The sequence below is a fragment of the Lithobates pipiens genome, unplaced genomic scaffold, assembly GCF_037356315.1.
Source record: "Lithobates pipiens isolate NorthernLeopardFrog02 unplaced genomic scaffold, aLitPip1_a1.2 Scaffold_19, whole genome shotgun sequence".
In the NCBI taxonomy this organism is placed as follows: Eukaryota; Metazoa; Chordata; class Amphibia; order Anura; family Ranidae; genus Lithobates; species Lithobates pipiens.
The window spans coordinates 230,873,772-230,890,823 of NW_027507764.1; the positions used below are offsets into that span (position 1 = coordinate 230,873,772).

General features: G+C 42.2%; 1 protein-coding gene across 1 annotated transcript in view; it reads right to left on the minus strand.

Moving 5' to 3' along the window:
* Window positions 1–819: 819 nt before the first annotated feature.
* Window positions 820–17,052, minus strand: part of LOC143996618 (glucosylceramide transporter ABCA12-like) — a 215,284-nt gene continuing 199,051 nt past the window's right edge. Inside the window, exons 8-10 of the mRNA XM_077491784.1 lie at window positions 16,652–16,757; window positions 15,782–15,919; window positions 820–1,420 (exon numbers count right to left, since the gene is read on the minus strand). Of these exons, the coding sequence (XP_077347910.1) occupies window positions 1,328–1,420; window positions 15,782–15,919; window positions 16,652–16,757 (337 nt within the window). The 3' untranslated portion in view covers window positions 820–1,327. The remainder of the gene's footprint in view (window positions 1,421–15,781; window positions 15,920–16,651; window positions 16,758–17,052) is intronic.

A 17,052-nucleotide genomic window follows, 5' to 3' on the forward strand; every position in this document is an offset into this window, starting at 1 on the left:
CGGTAAAGATGCTTGCTTTTATCTGTGAAATTCACTGCATACACTGTATAAAAAAGAAAAGAAAAAAATATATATAAAAAAAATGAAAACAAATTATCAAAAAATTTCAGTGTCTATGCTCACCACCACACCAGTTATATGATGATGATGATGATGATGATGCTGTACTGCACTGGTGACAGTATGTAAAAAAAAAAGCGGAAAAACTATTTTTTTTTAATTTCTTAATTTTCCCAAAAAAATGTGGCAAAAAAATGACAACTTCCTAAAAAGTGCCATGCCTCTTATTAAATAACTTGGACTGTTTACTTTCCAAAAAGCGTCATTGGGTGGATATTTGTACTTTTCTGGCATATTCAGGCCTCAGGAAATTAGATATGCCTTCAATACATAACGATTAGTCAGTTTTCACATATACAGTAAATACCATAGTTTGTGCACTTTGTATAACTTTGCTACAGACGAAATAATATACATGGATTTGGGTTATTTTTCAGACTATGGTGTTCTATATGTAATGTTTTTTATTCAGTAAATAGAATGAATATTTTTTTGGACCATCAAGTGTTTGTTTTGTTTTTTACTTTTTTGTGATCCACAAAGGTCCATTCAACTGACCCTATTCTGGCTGGTTATATGCAACGGTGCTACAAGGCATCTAAGTAAGTGAACAGTGGAGGTACACCCTTATCTGTAGTAGTTACAGAGTACTATGATTGCAAGGCACCAGAATCTGCTGCCATAAAAAAATAAGCAATATCTGTAATCAATATAAGTTTCTGTTGAGAGTTTTGAAGATTAGTTTTTTCCACAATGCCTTCATCAACACAGGTTAAAAGTCCTTTTACTACTTGTTAAGCATATGAAAATAGATTAATGCACAGGTTCACTTTACACACAAACTATACAATGAGGGGAAAATGCTTTGCTTTATGGGTACATCAGATAGGGATCATAGTAATGTTTACTGTACATCTTAAATTCAATGTAACTGTTTATTTTAAAGTACTTATTCATTTCTTACAGTAGATTTTTAGTATATCTTATTTTATTTTACCTCAGCTTGTTAGTTTATCCACAGTAAAAAAATGATATTAACAATACACAGAAAAACACACTAATTCAGCAATGCACCATTCTGTAACTAAAGTACACTTTTAATACAGTATCATATTAAATAGACCTTTGTTTGCAATTTATAGCATCTCTTGCCTAAAGGGAAGAAAAAGAATAGAGCAGTTGTGATTTGCGCTTATGGCTAAATGTGGATCAAAAGCTGAACAACTTCTTCATGTTTTTTTTTAAAGAAATTAGAATGCCTGTTTGCTCAGACTGGTAGTTGCTGTCTAAGACTGCCCACTGTAGGTTTCATCATAGGACCGGGATGTTGTTCCTGTTGTGCAGCAAACTGAATAAAGACCTGTAAAAGTGCATTGCAAGGTTAATATTGTTAGCATCGCAGAAGTCGTCACAAATATAAGAAAAAATATATTCAGATAAGACCCATTTCACACTGGGGTGCTTTGCAGGCACTACAGCGCTAAAAATAGTGCCTGCAAAGCGCTCTGAAAGAGCCGCTGCTGTCTCTCCAATGTGAAAGCCCCAAGGGCTTTTACACTGGAGTGGTGCGCTGGCAGGACACAAAAAAATATACACCGCTTGAAATCAATGGGGCAGCACGGCTATATCTCCGGCATAGCACTGCTGCAGCAGTGCGTTTGCGGTGGTCTTAACCCTTTCTTGGCCGCTAGCCAAGGGTAAAAGCACCCCATCAGTGGGTGAATAGTGCCGAAAAATTTACGGTAAAGTGCTGCTAAAAATAGCGAAGTGAAAGGGGTCTTAAATATTTAGAAACTCAGGGTAATATATAACAAATAGCAGATTAGTGATTTTATAATTTTATTATTGATAAAAGGCATATTCAGACTTTAGAGAAAGTCTAAAAGTGAATAGCTTCTGTTTTGTAATGCTTTCCAAAATAAAAGTGTATATGGATCCTTACAAAGCAGAGATAGAGAAAAGGCAGTGTAAATTTCTCATTCAGTGGTGTGTAATTTTAAGCCTGAGCTATTGAGTTTGGCAAGCATCAGTTTTTTTTGTCCAACAATACAATTAGGATTATACTGTTAAAAACCCATACAAGATTTATTTCATTAATGCATGCATGCAGCACAAACAGCTGCGTATATCTCTATTAAAAATCAGATGGTATTCCCTAATGTGCCCCTCATAATTATCATTATCTTTACTTTTTTTAAACCTGTTCTGGGCACCAAAACACCCACCCCAACATTGCAAGGGTTAAGTGCTTGTTAAGTTAAGGGGTTGAATAATATTATGTAATATTTACTTTTTAACCCTGCTCCAGCACGGTCCCTCCAGCTGTGTGACCAGTCTCCCACAGCCTCCTCGCTAAACTACTCTCAGCCGTAGTTACATACTGACTCCCACCCCATGCAATACAGGGATAAGAGGCCTGATTTGAACCTGCCAACATTAAGGGACTGTCCACAGGCCAGAGATTTGGGGAGAGGAGAAAAGCACCCAAGTTGCCTGGAGTAGGGAGTAAGGTGATTAATTGCAGCCACCAGGTTTGTAAGTACACTTCACAAGCTGACTTTTGGCTTTCCTGAAATATACATTTTGTGGTTGTATAGCTGTCAGACCACTTTCTGTGACGTCCAGAATGTGAATCCGAACCTTGCTTCCCAGGCTCTGTTGCCCTACCTGTGGGCCCAGGACCTGCATGGCAAGTGTCCCTGGGCATAGAGAAGGGAGAAAGAGTGGGGGTTATTTACCAAAGGCAAATCCACATTGCACTAAAAGTGTAAACTACAAGTGCAAAGTGCACTTGATATTGCACTGAAAGTGCACTTGGAAGTGCAGTCACTGTAAATCTGAGGGGTAGATCTGAAATGAGGGGAAGCTCTGCTGATTTTATTATCCAATCATGTGCAAGCTTTCCTTGCATGTCCCCCTCGGATCTACAGCGACTGCACTTCCAAGTGCACTTTCAGTGCAATTTCAAGTGCACTTTACACTTGTGGTTTGCACTTGTAGTGCAAAGTGGATTTGCCTTATGGTTTGCACTTGTAGTGCAAAGTGGATTTGCCTTATGTAAAAAAAACAGAGCATGCCACATTTCCTTTCACAGTTCATAATAATAAAAAAGAATGTCCACAGTCTCTCCAAAAGGAGTACACTATGATAATAGGGATGTTTAAATCAGTGCTAAATCTGTTTTTAGTGAGCCCATGTCAGTCAAAAATTCAGTTTTTAGGGCTTAGCAACCTACTTATTTTTTATTGAAAATGAAAAGAAACGTTCAACACAGTGGTTGCCCATGTATGGGATTTCAGTTTTACACAGCAAAGACAGATAACGAAAACACCAAGCCACCTGGCTCTCTTTCAGATGCGCCACCGCTCTTTTCACTGGTCTCTCAAACTGTCTAACACAGCTTCTCCTGGCTCTCTGGGCTTTTCTGGCTCCCTTAGCCTGTAGTCACAGCTCCCATTTGTACGGGGCCACGCCTGGCCTCTCAATAGGTTTTTTACAGAAACCCTAGACTCTCTCTCACTTCTCTGAGATTTATGGATTCCCTTAGTCCCCTTGCCTAGTTTCCCAGCTTTCTCAGTCTCCCAGACTCTTCGTCGCCTCAACTCTTTGAGTCCAGTGGACATAGCATCCCTCCAACATGGAGTGCAGTCTCTCAAATAGAGCACCTCTGTCTCCTGGCAGGAGGACACACCTGTTTCCAAATGGGACCTTGTCTCCTACTGGGAGTCCCGAGCTATGGTCATATCCTTGCTTATAATGAGTGTGCACATCAGCACCCCCATAAAATGCAGCTTATCAGTGCTCATCAATGCAACCTCACCAGTGCCCATCAGATGCAGCCTTATTCATGCCCATCAATTGGAGCCTCACTAGTGTCCATCAAATGCAGCCTTACCAGTGCTCATCAAATGAAGTCTTACCAGTGCTCATCAAATGCAACCTTATCAGAGCCCATCTAATGCAGCCTTATCAGTGCCAATAAATTTCATCCTCATTAGTGCCCGCACATGTCTAAAATGCAGCTGATCAGTGCCCATCAGATGCAGCCTTATCAATTGAACACAGAATGATCAGAGGCTCTCAAAATAGGTAAAAATACAGACTAGTGGATGTATTTTCAAAGCTATGAATGTGACATTTAACAAATTACTGCAGATGAATCTTCCTTTACATGTGTAAATGGCAAGTTCCCTGTACTAGCTGCAATTATTTGAAAACAGCGCAGCCGTGCGAGGCTCTGCCCACACAGCCGCACCATTCAGGACCACAACTCCGTGAGTCTGAATGAACTACAAGCCCCGACATCCTTAGAGGCTGTCGGCTTGTAGTTCTCAATGAACTACCACAGCAATGTGGAGAGCTGTAGTAGTTCATTGAGCCTTCCTATTAGGGAGTATGGGTTTACCCATACGTGATGTACTGGTAAACTGACACACTCACAGTGTGCATGGCATCAGCGATCTGCTTATCGTTAGTGCAATGCTTTCCAGACTCCTTCAACAAAAAATTATAAATGCTGATTTTTGTTCCTGCAAAAAAATCAGCATTTATTCATTTTTTCCTTAAAAGTTACTAGGCTGTCTCTGGCTTCAATAGTCTTTAAATCAGACTAAGATTATCACGCACTATTGAAGACACAGAATTTATTTGACAGCCAAACAGCCAATCTACAAGAGTAGATTCACACATATATATAGGTTTTTATTTAAAATAAAAGTTTAAAATAAAGACTTTTCCAATTCAGTGACTTAATTCTCTAGGTCTGCTCATTATACAATCTACATTACACTCCTAAGATATCTAAGCTTCCTTTGACTATGCTTTGCTTAATTAGATACAGAGTATCACTTTTGCTGTAAGTTAATTGCCTGACACTTTAAAGCAAAAAAAAGGAAGAGAAAAACTACAATCTAGTAGATATGTGCCACTTATATTCAGAAAATTCTAATTAGCTTCTTAAACATTTGGTTTCAGACGTTATCTGTATTATCTTTAGCAGGCACAGCGTTATCTTGTCTCAGTAGGTAATTAACTTGATTAAAAGAAAATTATAACAGAAAATGAAATTTTCTTGACTAAAACACCAAAAATAGATTTTTTAACATACTTAAACTATTTTTTTTTCTCATTTCTTCATTAGACAGGGCATGTTATTTTCAAGATCATGTGTGCATTTACTTTAAATAGTTGACAAATTATAGCAGATCATCACCCACAAACTGTGCTGCTTATCATCTTCTCATGCTTAACTAAATTTAAACTTTTTTTTTTTAGGGAGCGGGTACTCTTTTTTTATGCAGGTACCTGCTCCCACTTTATCAATCTTCGCCTAGGAGAGGATGAAAGTCAGTTAGGTCACATCACAGATCCCAAGAGGCTTCAGGACAAGTCTCAGAAAGCTGCACAGACTTATACATGCACAATGGGGATACAATCATGAGATATCAGAAAGGCACAACCAGCTTCCACATCCAAGATGGCAGCAATGAGGTTCTGAAACCCTGCATGGACTGGTGACCATCTGTTTGTTAAAAGTCATTAGCTACAGTATGTTTAGCTGTTGACTTTTTATTTTAAGAAACACAAGTGAAGTTCCTTTCTAAATGCTCAATTTACACATATGTACTAGACATGTGCAAAGAGGAAGCCCAGTGTAAGCTTGAAGTCCTGACTATAGCACTTGCACAGTCAAGCATGAGTATTGTCATATAGGAGGAAGGGGCGTTAGTCCCATATTCATCGTACCCAAATTATGTGGTATTTATAGTCTCTCCAAATTGAGCAAAAATGGATTAAAGTTATGTTTGTCTGTGTGTGTGTTTGTGTGTGAGCTGTGGATCAGACCAAACCCCCCCTTGAGACCGGGAGAGGCGGCAGCGGGTGACCCGGGGGTCTGAGAGCAGTGGTATAAGTGGGCCATTGAGCATGAGGTGACAGGTCTAACCAGGAGAAGCGACAGGTATGTGTGCCAGGGACTGAAGGGGGAGAGTGACAGGCAAACCAGGGGAGCGAAGGGAGCAGTAACAGGGAGGCGGATAAGCCTTGCAAGTGTCAGATTGCAGGGGCATTTGAGCAGGAGCAGAGCGGTCACAACTAACAGAAAAGATTGACTAACTGTGTGTAGTGTGGACTCTGTATTGTTGAGTACTATGAGTATTCTGAGTATTGTGGAGTAACTGAGTATTGTGGAGTAACTGAGTATTGTGGCATTAGTGTGGCATATTGTGGAGTAACTGGGTATTTTGGAGTAACTGGGTATTGTGGAGTAACTGGGTATTGAATATTGAGAGTAATGTAAGTATTACAGTATAACTGAGTACTGTTGGGTAACTGTGTATTGCTGAGTACTGCTAAGTGACTGAGTATTGTTGAGTACTTGTGTATTGTTGTGAGTACCCGTGTGCTGTGAGTACCCGTGTGCTGTGAGTATCCTTGTGCTATGAGTATTAATGTCAGGAAGCTAGTTGATAGTTAATTGGACAGAGCATAATTCTCAATCCCCATTAAGTTAGTGGGTACAATGAAAATGACTACAATGACTCGGTGTACATCTTGCAGCATGTATGAGTTCCTTGATCATCCGATTAAGGGCAAAGCACATTGTTTTCCTGGAAGCCCAGGTCCTGAATCTAGGGAAGCAATTTTCAACACTGGGAAGACTCTCCATACTTAAGGAGAGTTAGGATCGTACCTAGCAGGTGCCAGCAGGACCAGCAGGGCCAGCACAAAGGCAGGTGGAGACAAAGAGGTGCAAGCACCAGAGCAGAGTAGAGGAATGACCGTCAGGAAGGGTAGAGGGGAAAGAGCCAGTGAGGCTGATCCTGGGCTGGAACATCCCAATAAGTATGCCCTGTTGCATGTAATTGAGGATTCCAGTCAGGGACCAGCATTGCTGGAGCAGAGTAATGCTGCCAAGGGAAAAACTCTTCCTATGAGGATGGGGTGAAGCCAAGGGAAAGGAAAGACAGATTCTGGTGGTAAGGGATGCAATTATTAGAAGGGCAGAGAGGGCAATCTGTCACAAAGACCTGAAGTACCGAACTGTATGTTGTTTACTGGGGCATTTGGGTTCAGCACATCATGGATCTGGTGGACAGACTACTGGGAGGGGCTGGGGAAGACCCAGCTATCATGGTGCACATTGGCACCAATGACAAAGTCAAAGGAAAATGGAGTGTCCTAAAAAAAAAAGATTTTGAGTAAACTCAACTCTTTTTTTTTTTAACCAATTTCTCTTTATTAAATTTTTTAATCACAAGTTTACAATGACTTTCACAAATCAAAAAGACCCATCGTCTTCATATATATATAATAAAAACAAAGCCATATACAGTATTCAAGTTACTACAGGCTTTCCTACTTAACTATCCCTCAGCCCCCCTCCCAGCCCTCCCCCCCACCTCGAGCACGCGCTGTTTGTCCCAGCCACCTCAATCATGGTTGGCTGGTTGGGAGGTCCTGGTCGCCATGAGGAGAATAAAACCAAAAAAAAAAAAAAAAAAGGTAGAAGAGTAGCACCCACAGAGAAGTCCACCAAAAGGGGCTGGAGAGGTGTAAAGCCCCCCCCCCCCCCCCCCCCCGCGGCCACAAACCAAACTAGCAGGTTCTGGGTCTATCCTTCGGCAGCCCCACTCAAGGGGTAACCCATATCACTCAACCAGGGGTTCCATAGTGCCCTGAATTTCTTTAAATTGTTTTGCTTTATGAACATCGCTCGTTCACACCAGATTGTGGAGTTGATTGCATTTGCCCATGCTTCCAATACAGGAGGGTTTTTGGCTTGCCAGTTTATTGCTATTAACCGCCTAGCCTGGTACAGGCACCTTAGTATAGACGTCCATGTTGGAGAATGAATTCTACCCTCCTCTAGGATGCCCAATAAGCAAACCTTGGCCTCTGGTTTCAGGGTGGTCTTAAAAGTCCTATTTATTCTCTGTACAATTTCCATCCAATACCTGTACAATTTTGGGCATTTCCACACCATGTGAAGAAGGTCCCCTGGTGCCCCACATCTGGGGCATTCATCCCTGGGTTTCCTACCCATTTTCCACATCTTATGGGGGGTATGGTATACTCTATGTATAAGAAACAAGTGAGACATTCGCTGTGATGGAGATATGGAAACCAAACTTCCTTGTTCAAGTGTCCTGTACCATTGCTTCTGGGTTATCGGCCCCATATCCCCTTCCCATCCACGCCTGCTCTTATCGGGTCCCTCCCCCTTCAAGGTTCTATCCCTAAGTTTTATGTAAAGCCTAGAGATCTGGCCCTTTGCCTGCCTTCGGTCAATAAGGCCCTGGAACATGGGAGTTTCGGTCCTTTCAATAACTAGTGACCCGTACTGTGCTAGAATTCCATGCCTCAGTTGCAGGTATTTATAAAACGTCTTGTTGGAGATACTAAATTCTTGCCTAAGGTCTTCAAAGGATTTCATAAGATTCCCTTCATATAGTTGCACTAGCCTACTAATCCCCTGCCTCTCCCATTCCAAGGATCTATCTATGCTGCTTAATTCAGCCAGGTTTCTATTGTACCATAGAGGGGTATAATCGGTCACTCCCACATAACCCATAAGTTGCTTTACTGTCCGCCACACCTTCCCCACTAGTACATTAGTAGGGCACCTATGAGCAAATGAATCAGCTTCCAGAACTTCAACCAATGATTTATGCGGGGCATTATCAGTCATCAATTTATGATTTGGGCACTCTCCACTTTGAAGCCCAGCCCCAGCTAAATGCTGGAGTTGAGCTGACAAGAAATATGATCTCAGATGTGGTATCGCCATTCCTCCTCTCTTGACCGGGAGCTGCAGCGTCTGTAGCCTAATCCGAGCTTGCCCTTTCTTCCAAGCTAGATCACGAAATAGCGGTTCCAATTTCTTGAACCACTCTTGGTTGATCCAAATTGGAGAGTTGTGCAAGATATATAAAATTTGTGGCTGCCAGATCATTTTAATTAAGTTGCAGCGCCCCGCCACAGAGAGAGGGAGACAACACCAGTTGTTAACCTTTTGTTTCAGTTTTATCAACAGCGGTACCAAATTCTCCTTGACATACTGATTTACTTCTCCAGTAATCCAGACACCCAAGTACTTTAGCTTAGACACCACCTCCAGACACATAATTGTAGGTGGGGATGAGTCCCCAGGTCTGGTCAACGGCAGGAGTGCTGATTTATTCCAGTTGATTACCAGACCCGACTGTTGCCCAAACTCCCCCATCATCTGTACCACATTATTCAAGGTAGAATTCATATCCCCGATAAAGAACAAACATCATCCGCAAACAAAGCGATTTTATCTTCCCCCCATCCACGTCGGAATCCCTGGATGTCCGGACGCGATCTCGTCAGGACAGCCAGGGGTTCCATAGCCAATACAAACAGGAGGGGGGACAACGGACATCCTTGTCTCGTCCCCCTTTCAAGCTGGAATGCTTCAGAAAATACATTTCCCATTTTAATTTTTGCCCTAGGTCTATTATACAGCAACTTTACCCATTGGATAAATAGAGGGCCAAAACCAAAGCGCTCCAACACTCCCCATAGGTAGCCCCATTCCAAGCTATCAAAGGCCTTAGTGGCGTCTAGAGCTAATATAGCTCCAGGTCCATCGTTGTCCCTAGGTATCTGTATATTAAGAAAAACTCTCCTTATATTGGTGCTGGTTGACCTGCCCGGGATAAATCCAGACTGGTCTGGGTGTATCAATTTATGGATACAGTTGTTTAGGCGAGTCGCTAGGGCCTTGGCTAGTATTTTTACATCGGAACATAGCAAAGATATTGGCCGATATGACGAGACTTCTTGATGATCCTTCCCCTCCTTGAGTATTAAAGTGATGTTTGCCTCCAGCATGGAAGTGGGAAGTTCACCCCTCTCCAATGCCTGCTTTAGCGTTGCCAGGAGTTCCGGAAACAGCACTTCGCCATAGCGTTTATAGATTTCTATTGGGAGCCCGTCAGGGCCTGGGGATTTATGATTGGGCATTTCCGCCACTGCGTTTTTTAATTCTTCTAGCGTGAGTGGTAGTTCAAGACTCATTTTATCATGTTCTGATAGAGTTGGAATTGCTGTTTGGTATAAAAAATCAACAGGATAGCCCTGTATAGTGGATTTGTATAAGTTTTTATAATAGTCGCTGAGTACCTTCATGATCACAGAGGGATTGGAGACAAGGTCGCGCTTTCGGCGTTTTAATCGTTTGTATCGTTGTCGAAGAGCTATTAGTTTGAACTAAAAGGGAGAGGGCACGACCCACCCTCTCCCCCTCGCCAAAGTAATGTTGGCGTTGAAATATACGCCTGTTCTCCGCCTTCTTCAAGAGTGCCATTTTATATACCTGTTGGCTTTCCTGCCATGCCTTCTGCCTGTCTAGCGATGGATCCTCTATGTACGCTCGCTCCGCCTGGATAACATCATTTCTTATTAAGCTCTCCTGATCTCGAGTTTGCCTCTTAATTGTCGCAATTTGCTGTATTAATATACCTCTGATATAGGCCTTTAAGGAGTCCCAAACTATTCCAGGTATCGCTGAGCCCCTATTGTTTTGGAGGAATTCCCCCATCCTGTCCATTATATGACTAGATCTTCCAATGAGTTCCAGCCAACCTGGATTCACCCTCCACTCCCCAGGACCCAGTCTTTCTCCCGCACTCATAGTGATAGACAAGGGAGAATGATCTGAAATCCCCCTTACGCCGTACTCTATATCCTGTACTGACCCCGATGCCTCCTTATTCCCAAGGACCATATCTATCCTTGATAGGGTATGATGAGTGTTAGAGAGGCAGGAGTACTGCCTCTCCTGGGGGTGTCGTATTCGCCAAAGATCACTCAGTCCTATTTCTAATAAGAACCCCTGCAATCGACCTATTTTATTCCCATCCGGGCAAGGGAATCTATCCAGGCTACTATCCAGTGTTTCATTAAAGTCCCCTAGTATTACCCACGGGATACCTAGTTTATCCAGGCTGAACGCAAGTAATTTATGCATAACCTCCAGCTTGAAAGGAGGAGGTATGTAAATATTAGCTAAAATATAATGTTGCCCATCGATCAGACAGTACAGAAAGACAAACCTACCCTCCTCGTCGATTAAGGACTCCTTACATAAAAAATCCGTACCCCTCCTTACTAAGACACTCACTCCCCTAGAGTAGGAGGAGTGGAAGGAATGGTAGTATGCCTGAAACTTCCGATTGTTTAATTGCCAAGCTGTATTTGGGGTTAGATGCGTCTCCTGTAGAAAGAGCAGACCAGGTCCCCTGCCCTCTGTTTCTAGCATAACCGCCGCTCTCTTATTTGGGTCTCCCAGGCCTCTCACGTTCCATGAGGTAATGCTCACTCTACTCATTGGTGTCAGTGTTTATAAGAAAAAATTATGAAGGGCGAGGGGAAGAGGGCAGCCCCCCCTCCCCAAAACACCCCCCACCCCACGCCCACCATTCCCCCAGTACACACAGCGCGTGCTCGAAGACCCACCCAACTTATATGCCTGCTTAGCAATTTGATTCTGTAATGCCAAAACTTTTTGTTGTAGTGGTGGTAGCTCGTCTTCAACTGAGCTTAGTCTACCTTCAAGCGCAGCAGTTCTTTCAATGGTGTTGCTCAGCAATTGGCTCATTGATTGTAATTCACTTTTTATACCACTCAATTGGTTATTAAGGCCAGAGATAGAGTCCTTACATTCATTTACCGCTAGGAGTATGTCCCGCAGTGTAGGTTCACCATCCTCAGTTTCTGGGAGTTCTACTGGGTTGCTTACCCCATAGGTAGCCCTACCATCCCCTGGGCCTAGATTGCTCACATTTTTCCTGATACTTGGGGTAGCGGAGCCTGGTACAGGATAACCTGCACTTCTCCTATCTGCACCTGCGACCTGCACCTTTGTTTGCCCCGCCAACTGGTGATGGCCTCCTTTTGGTGGCGAGGCTGCATGGGCAAAGCGTTCAAGTTTTGCGGCTGCTGTCACTGCAGAAGCCTGATTCGCTTTCTCCTTTGCTGCCCGCGTTTTATGGCCCCCCTCACTATGCGCCATGTCTTCGGTGGACCTCTTGCTTAGCATAATTGTAGATTTATATTGCAAAACAATCAGATCAAGCAAAGGGGAAGGTCAGTCAGGGCAGGAATCCGGCCAACATAAGGAAAGGGAAGGAGTTTTGGAAAAGGGAGCGCCGGGGGGGGTTTGGGGAGCAACGCCTTATCCCCACTTAGACAGCCCCCAGTCCGTCCTCTCTGGTGTCAATATGAGAATGCAATGTCCAAGCTATAGTGCCCCCAGTAGCCCAGGGGCTCCCCCCACTCGCTCCCCACAGGTACCTCCAATAAGCAGGTCCAGTCCTCCACAACGCAGCCCTTCTCCTCTCTGTGGTAAACCTCTACGAATGTCACTCCGAAGTCCCGCCGTAGCTCTTTCAGCGATGAGGCTGCTCTCCTCACACTTCCGTACGCTGCGCTCGCCGCTGCGTTTCCACCACTCCGGAAGTCTCGCGGGAGCCCGAGCGGAATCTTCCCCCAGCTCCTCCGAGTCCCCGCTCGGATCTCGGTCTCAGCTCCTCTTCGGCACACGGTTCGGGGGCTGGGCAAACACAAAGCGGCTCAGGCGGCAGGGCTCATCGGGTGGATCAGCGCTCACACCCAGTTCCCATCAGGGAGAGCGATGGGACGGTGGACGGTGCATCTGCAACCACTCACACACACTCACACCCCCATCCGGCCACGCCCCCCGAGTAAACTCAACTCTAAACAGCCATATCTAAAACGGAACTGTCCTGATCTGGCAGATTGGCAGCCTTTAAAATGACCATATTGCCAAAATTAATATACTTATTCCGAACTCTTTATATCCCAGACTAATTATTTTCCAAAGCTCAATCCATAATTAAAACTTCTCTATGGCAAGGGGAAAAAGCCAGATACGCTTTCGAAAACTGATCAAAGCACAAAGTGTGGGGGGGGTAGGGCATGTTCTCATAAAAGACTATGATATAGCAGCAATTTTTGCACAAATACGGCAGTGGTTCCCCAAGAACCACATACTCAGATGGTATGAACTATAAAATCACCAAAGTCCACATAAGAACATATTTGATCCACTCATGGCCAGTAACTTCATGACACAAATCCCCGTATAGATCTCACCTACCATGAAAGCTGCATTACAAGCATGGAAAATACTCTTAAAAATCCCCACAGAAAACACACTTTCACAATTCAATCACCTACCTATATCTAGCCTACAACTCTTAATAGCAAATTTAAAAAGTAGACATTGGAAACCCAAAGGTATCACAACTGTCAAAGATTTACAAATTGGCCCTTCACTCAAAACTTTTAGGCAATCCAAATAGAATATGGGTTAAAATCTAGTGACATGTTTATCTTCATCCAAATTTCACACTTATTAGCAACAATTCCCAACCTCTCCATTCCATCCATTAGTATCACTATTCCTTACAAACCCTAGTACCTCAATCAAAGGAGTCTCCTTATTTTATGATATTCTAAATCAAAAATCTATATTCACCATATCCCCTTCTATGAGGACGTGGAAAATCGATTTGACGACTTCCTACTTTAATGAACAATGGATAAAAGCAATTTCATTGACCTACGGAGCCACTATGAGTGTTAACCTAGGGCAGTGATGGCGAACCTTGGCACTCCTGATGTTTTGAAACTACATTTCCCATGATGCTCCATTACACTGCAGAGTGCATGAGCATCATGGGAAATGTAGTTCCAAAACATCTGGGGTGCCAAGGTTCGCCATCACTGACCTAGGGGAACTTTATCAAAAATTATTATTAAGATGGTATCTAACACCCACAAGAATAGCAGGTTTTATCCCACAATCATCCTCACTGTGCTGGAGACAATGCGGTAACAGAGGGTCACTGATTTACATATTTTGGGAGTGCCCTTCATTGCAACCTCTCTGGTCAGCCATATTCAACATTATAGCACAAATCACAGGCATAAGAATTTCTAAAAACTCCGGGTTGGCCATTCTGTCATTAGGCATAGAATCAATCCCACCTTCACTAAGAAAAATAGTTTCTCATATACTCCTAAGTAGCGATGGTCTTTATGTTCGGGTCAAACATTGGCTGTTCGCCGAATAGCGAAACAATTTGGGGTGTTCGCGGCAAATTCGAAAGCCGCAAAACACCCTTTAAAACTCTATGGGAGAAATCAAAAGTGCTAATTTTAAAGGCGTATATGCAAGTTATTGTCATAAAAAGTATTTGGGGACCTGGGTCCTGCCCCAGGGGACATGTATCAATGAAAAAAAAAGTTATAAAATGGCAGTATTTTTTCGGGAGCAGTGATTTTAATATTGCTTAAAGTGAAACAATAGCATGCCTGTAAAGTGGCACATGTTTCCTGTGTTTAGAACAGTCTGACAGCAAAATTAAATTTCTAAAGGAAAAAAGTAATTACTACTTGTGGCTATAACGAATTGTCGGTCCGACAATACACATAAAAGTTCAGTGATAAAAACGGCATGGAAACGGCTTGGAATTTCCCCACAGAGGAAACCCGAATTCAAATTTAAAAAGAAAATGCATGGGGGACCCCCTAAATTCCATTCCAGGCCCTTCAGGTCTGGTAGGCATATGGATATTAAGGGGAACCCAGCACCAAAATGTAAAAAAAAATGGCGTTGGGGCCCCCCTCAAAATCCATACCGGACCCTTATCCCAGCACGCAACCTGGCAGGCCACAGGAAAAGAGGGGGACGAGAGAGCCCCCCCTCTCCTGAACCGTACCAGGCCACATGCCCTCAACACTGGGAGGGTGCTTTGGGGTAGCCCAAATTTGATATCTTCATGAAATGTATCAGCTGCCATTATGGGCTACAATTGATCTTGTTGATTCAGATCCCATACTTGTATCGTTTCTACCCTGGCTCCCTCCTATGCATCGCCCAACTACAATAGGGCCATGTTTAGCACACTCTCTACAATTGTGGGACTCAGTCAAATGCTCCGTAGGTTTCATTTCCTAGCATGTTCCACTTTTACGATTTCTTCATTGTCCATTATTCCCTGCAGGTTGCAAAAATCCAGCCCAAATTTTATGGTGGACCACGAATGGGTTCACGCACATCCATTTCCTGTTTACCCCTACTAAGATACTAACATTTGATGCCTTACGCTCTTCTCATGATATCCCCTTGCGAGAACATTATAGCTACCTACAACTTAAGCATTTTCTTCAATAACTAACTCATTAAATCCCACCCTACCCCATACACTCGGACTCCTTTTGATAGCCTAGGTAGAGCCAGACCTCAGTCTCTGGGCCTGATATCGTTGATATATTTATCCATAATTTCTGCAAAAAAGCCTCCATTAAAGCCCTATCATCTTCAATGAGACAAAGAACTGGGGAGGCAGTTAGATCCAGAGGACTGCCAGATTATGACCATAGCCCTTTCCAAGTGTTCAAGAAATTTTCTTATATTGATGCTTTTAAAAAAGTGTATGCTGTGGCCATAGAACCTGTTTAAATTTGACATCATGAATATTAATAATCATCATCATGACTCATTATCCATCATTCAGCATCCATCATGATTCATTATCATCATAATAATTCATTATCACCAATCATCAATCACCACCATCATGATTTATCATCACTCATCATCATCGTCCATCATTTATCATGATTCATCATCCATCCTTATTCATTATCAGCAGCATTAAAATACCTGATCCAGAGTTGTCTGTGTAATGGAATAATTTTTAATTTGTTGTTGTGTCTTCATACTGGTTAAAAGCTGAAACAACTCATTTAAACATCCAGGTTCAATTGATATACGGCATTCCAAAATATTTAGATGGTGATCCTAAAATTAATTTCAGATAGATATCAAAATTCCAAGGAAAGCAGTTATGTATTCATAAAGAAAAAAGTTGTATTAATAAATCTAGTGTAAATGGTGAATGGTAGATGAAGGGCCAGCACTGGGGTTCTCTGTATGCACATGTGCGAACAAGGAAAATGTTGGCATTAAGAGAGAACAGAGAGGATTTAACCAGTCTGCTGCTGCTTTAATTTCAAGTTACAGGCTGGGAACAAGGATGTGACCTAGTCATCTTGTCTAAACACAGTAGCAAAAAATCAGGTCACCAACCTATCTTTGTTGGAAGACTGTGTATACATCTGTGCAAGATGGACAGAAATATTAACTGTAAAATATATGTAGTAGTGGTATATTTAGCTGTTTGCCTGGAGATCAGTTGTAAATATAATTGCTTCTGTTTATCAATTTTCACCAATTTGGGACAATATTTTACTGCTTTTATCACATAAAGCACACCTATACTTTTTTCTTCAAGGTTCTGGAGGAATGCATAGTATTTTATGTATCATCTGATAAGCAAACTATTGTGATATGTGATACAGCATGTCCATTGTACTCATATAAAAGTAGTACATTTTAAATTTCAATCTGATAAACTGCAAATTTCATCTTTCAAGATCGCTATCTATCCCAGCAAAATAACAAAAAATTAAGTAAAAACAGGATACAGAAGTAAACCTTTAATAGTATTTACTATTGTGTCAAGATGCCTACCTTTAGGTGCACTCCTGGAAAATGACGTTTAAAATAGGTAATGACAGAATGTGCACAGTCATAATCTCCATTGAGCCACAGAGTCACTGAATAGCCTTGTCCAAATCTAGACACAAAATAGGGGATTACATATTTTTATTATATTATACAATTAGGGTAACATTGCCACTGTTATGTTTTTAAACGAAACATATTTGGGATTTTAACTAACCTGTTACTAAAGTAATCAAATCATTTTTGCCATTTCAATTAGCATAACCCTGTTAATACAGGGTACATTTTTTGTACAACAGACCTGCCATAAGAACACTGCATGAACTTAGCTTTCTAGTGTTCAGTTTCTTGAAAAGCCTCAGATTTACGACACACAATCCTTTACAAGTGTTTGACTTGTTGAATTG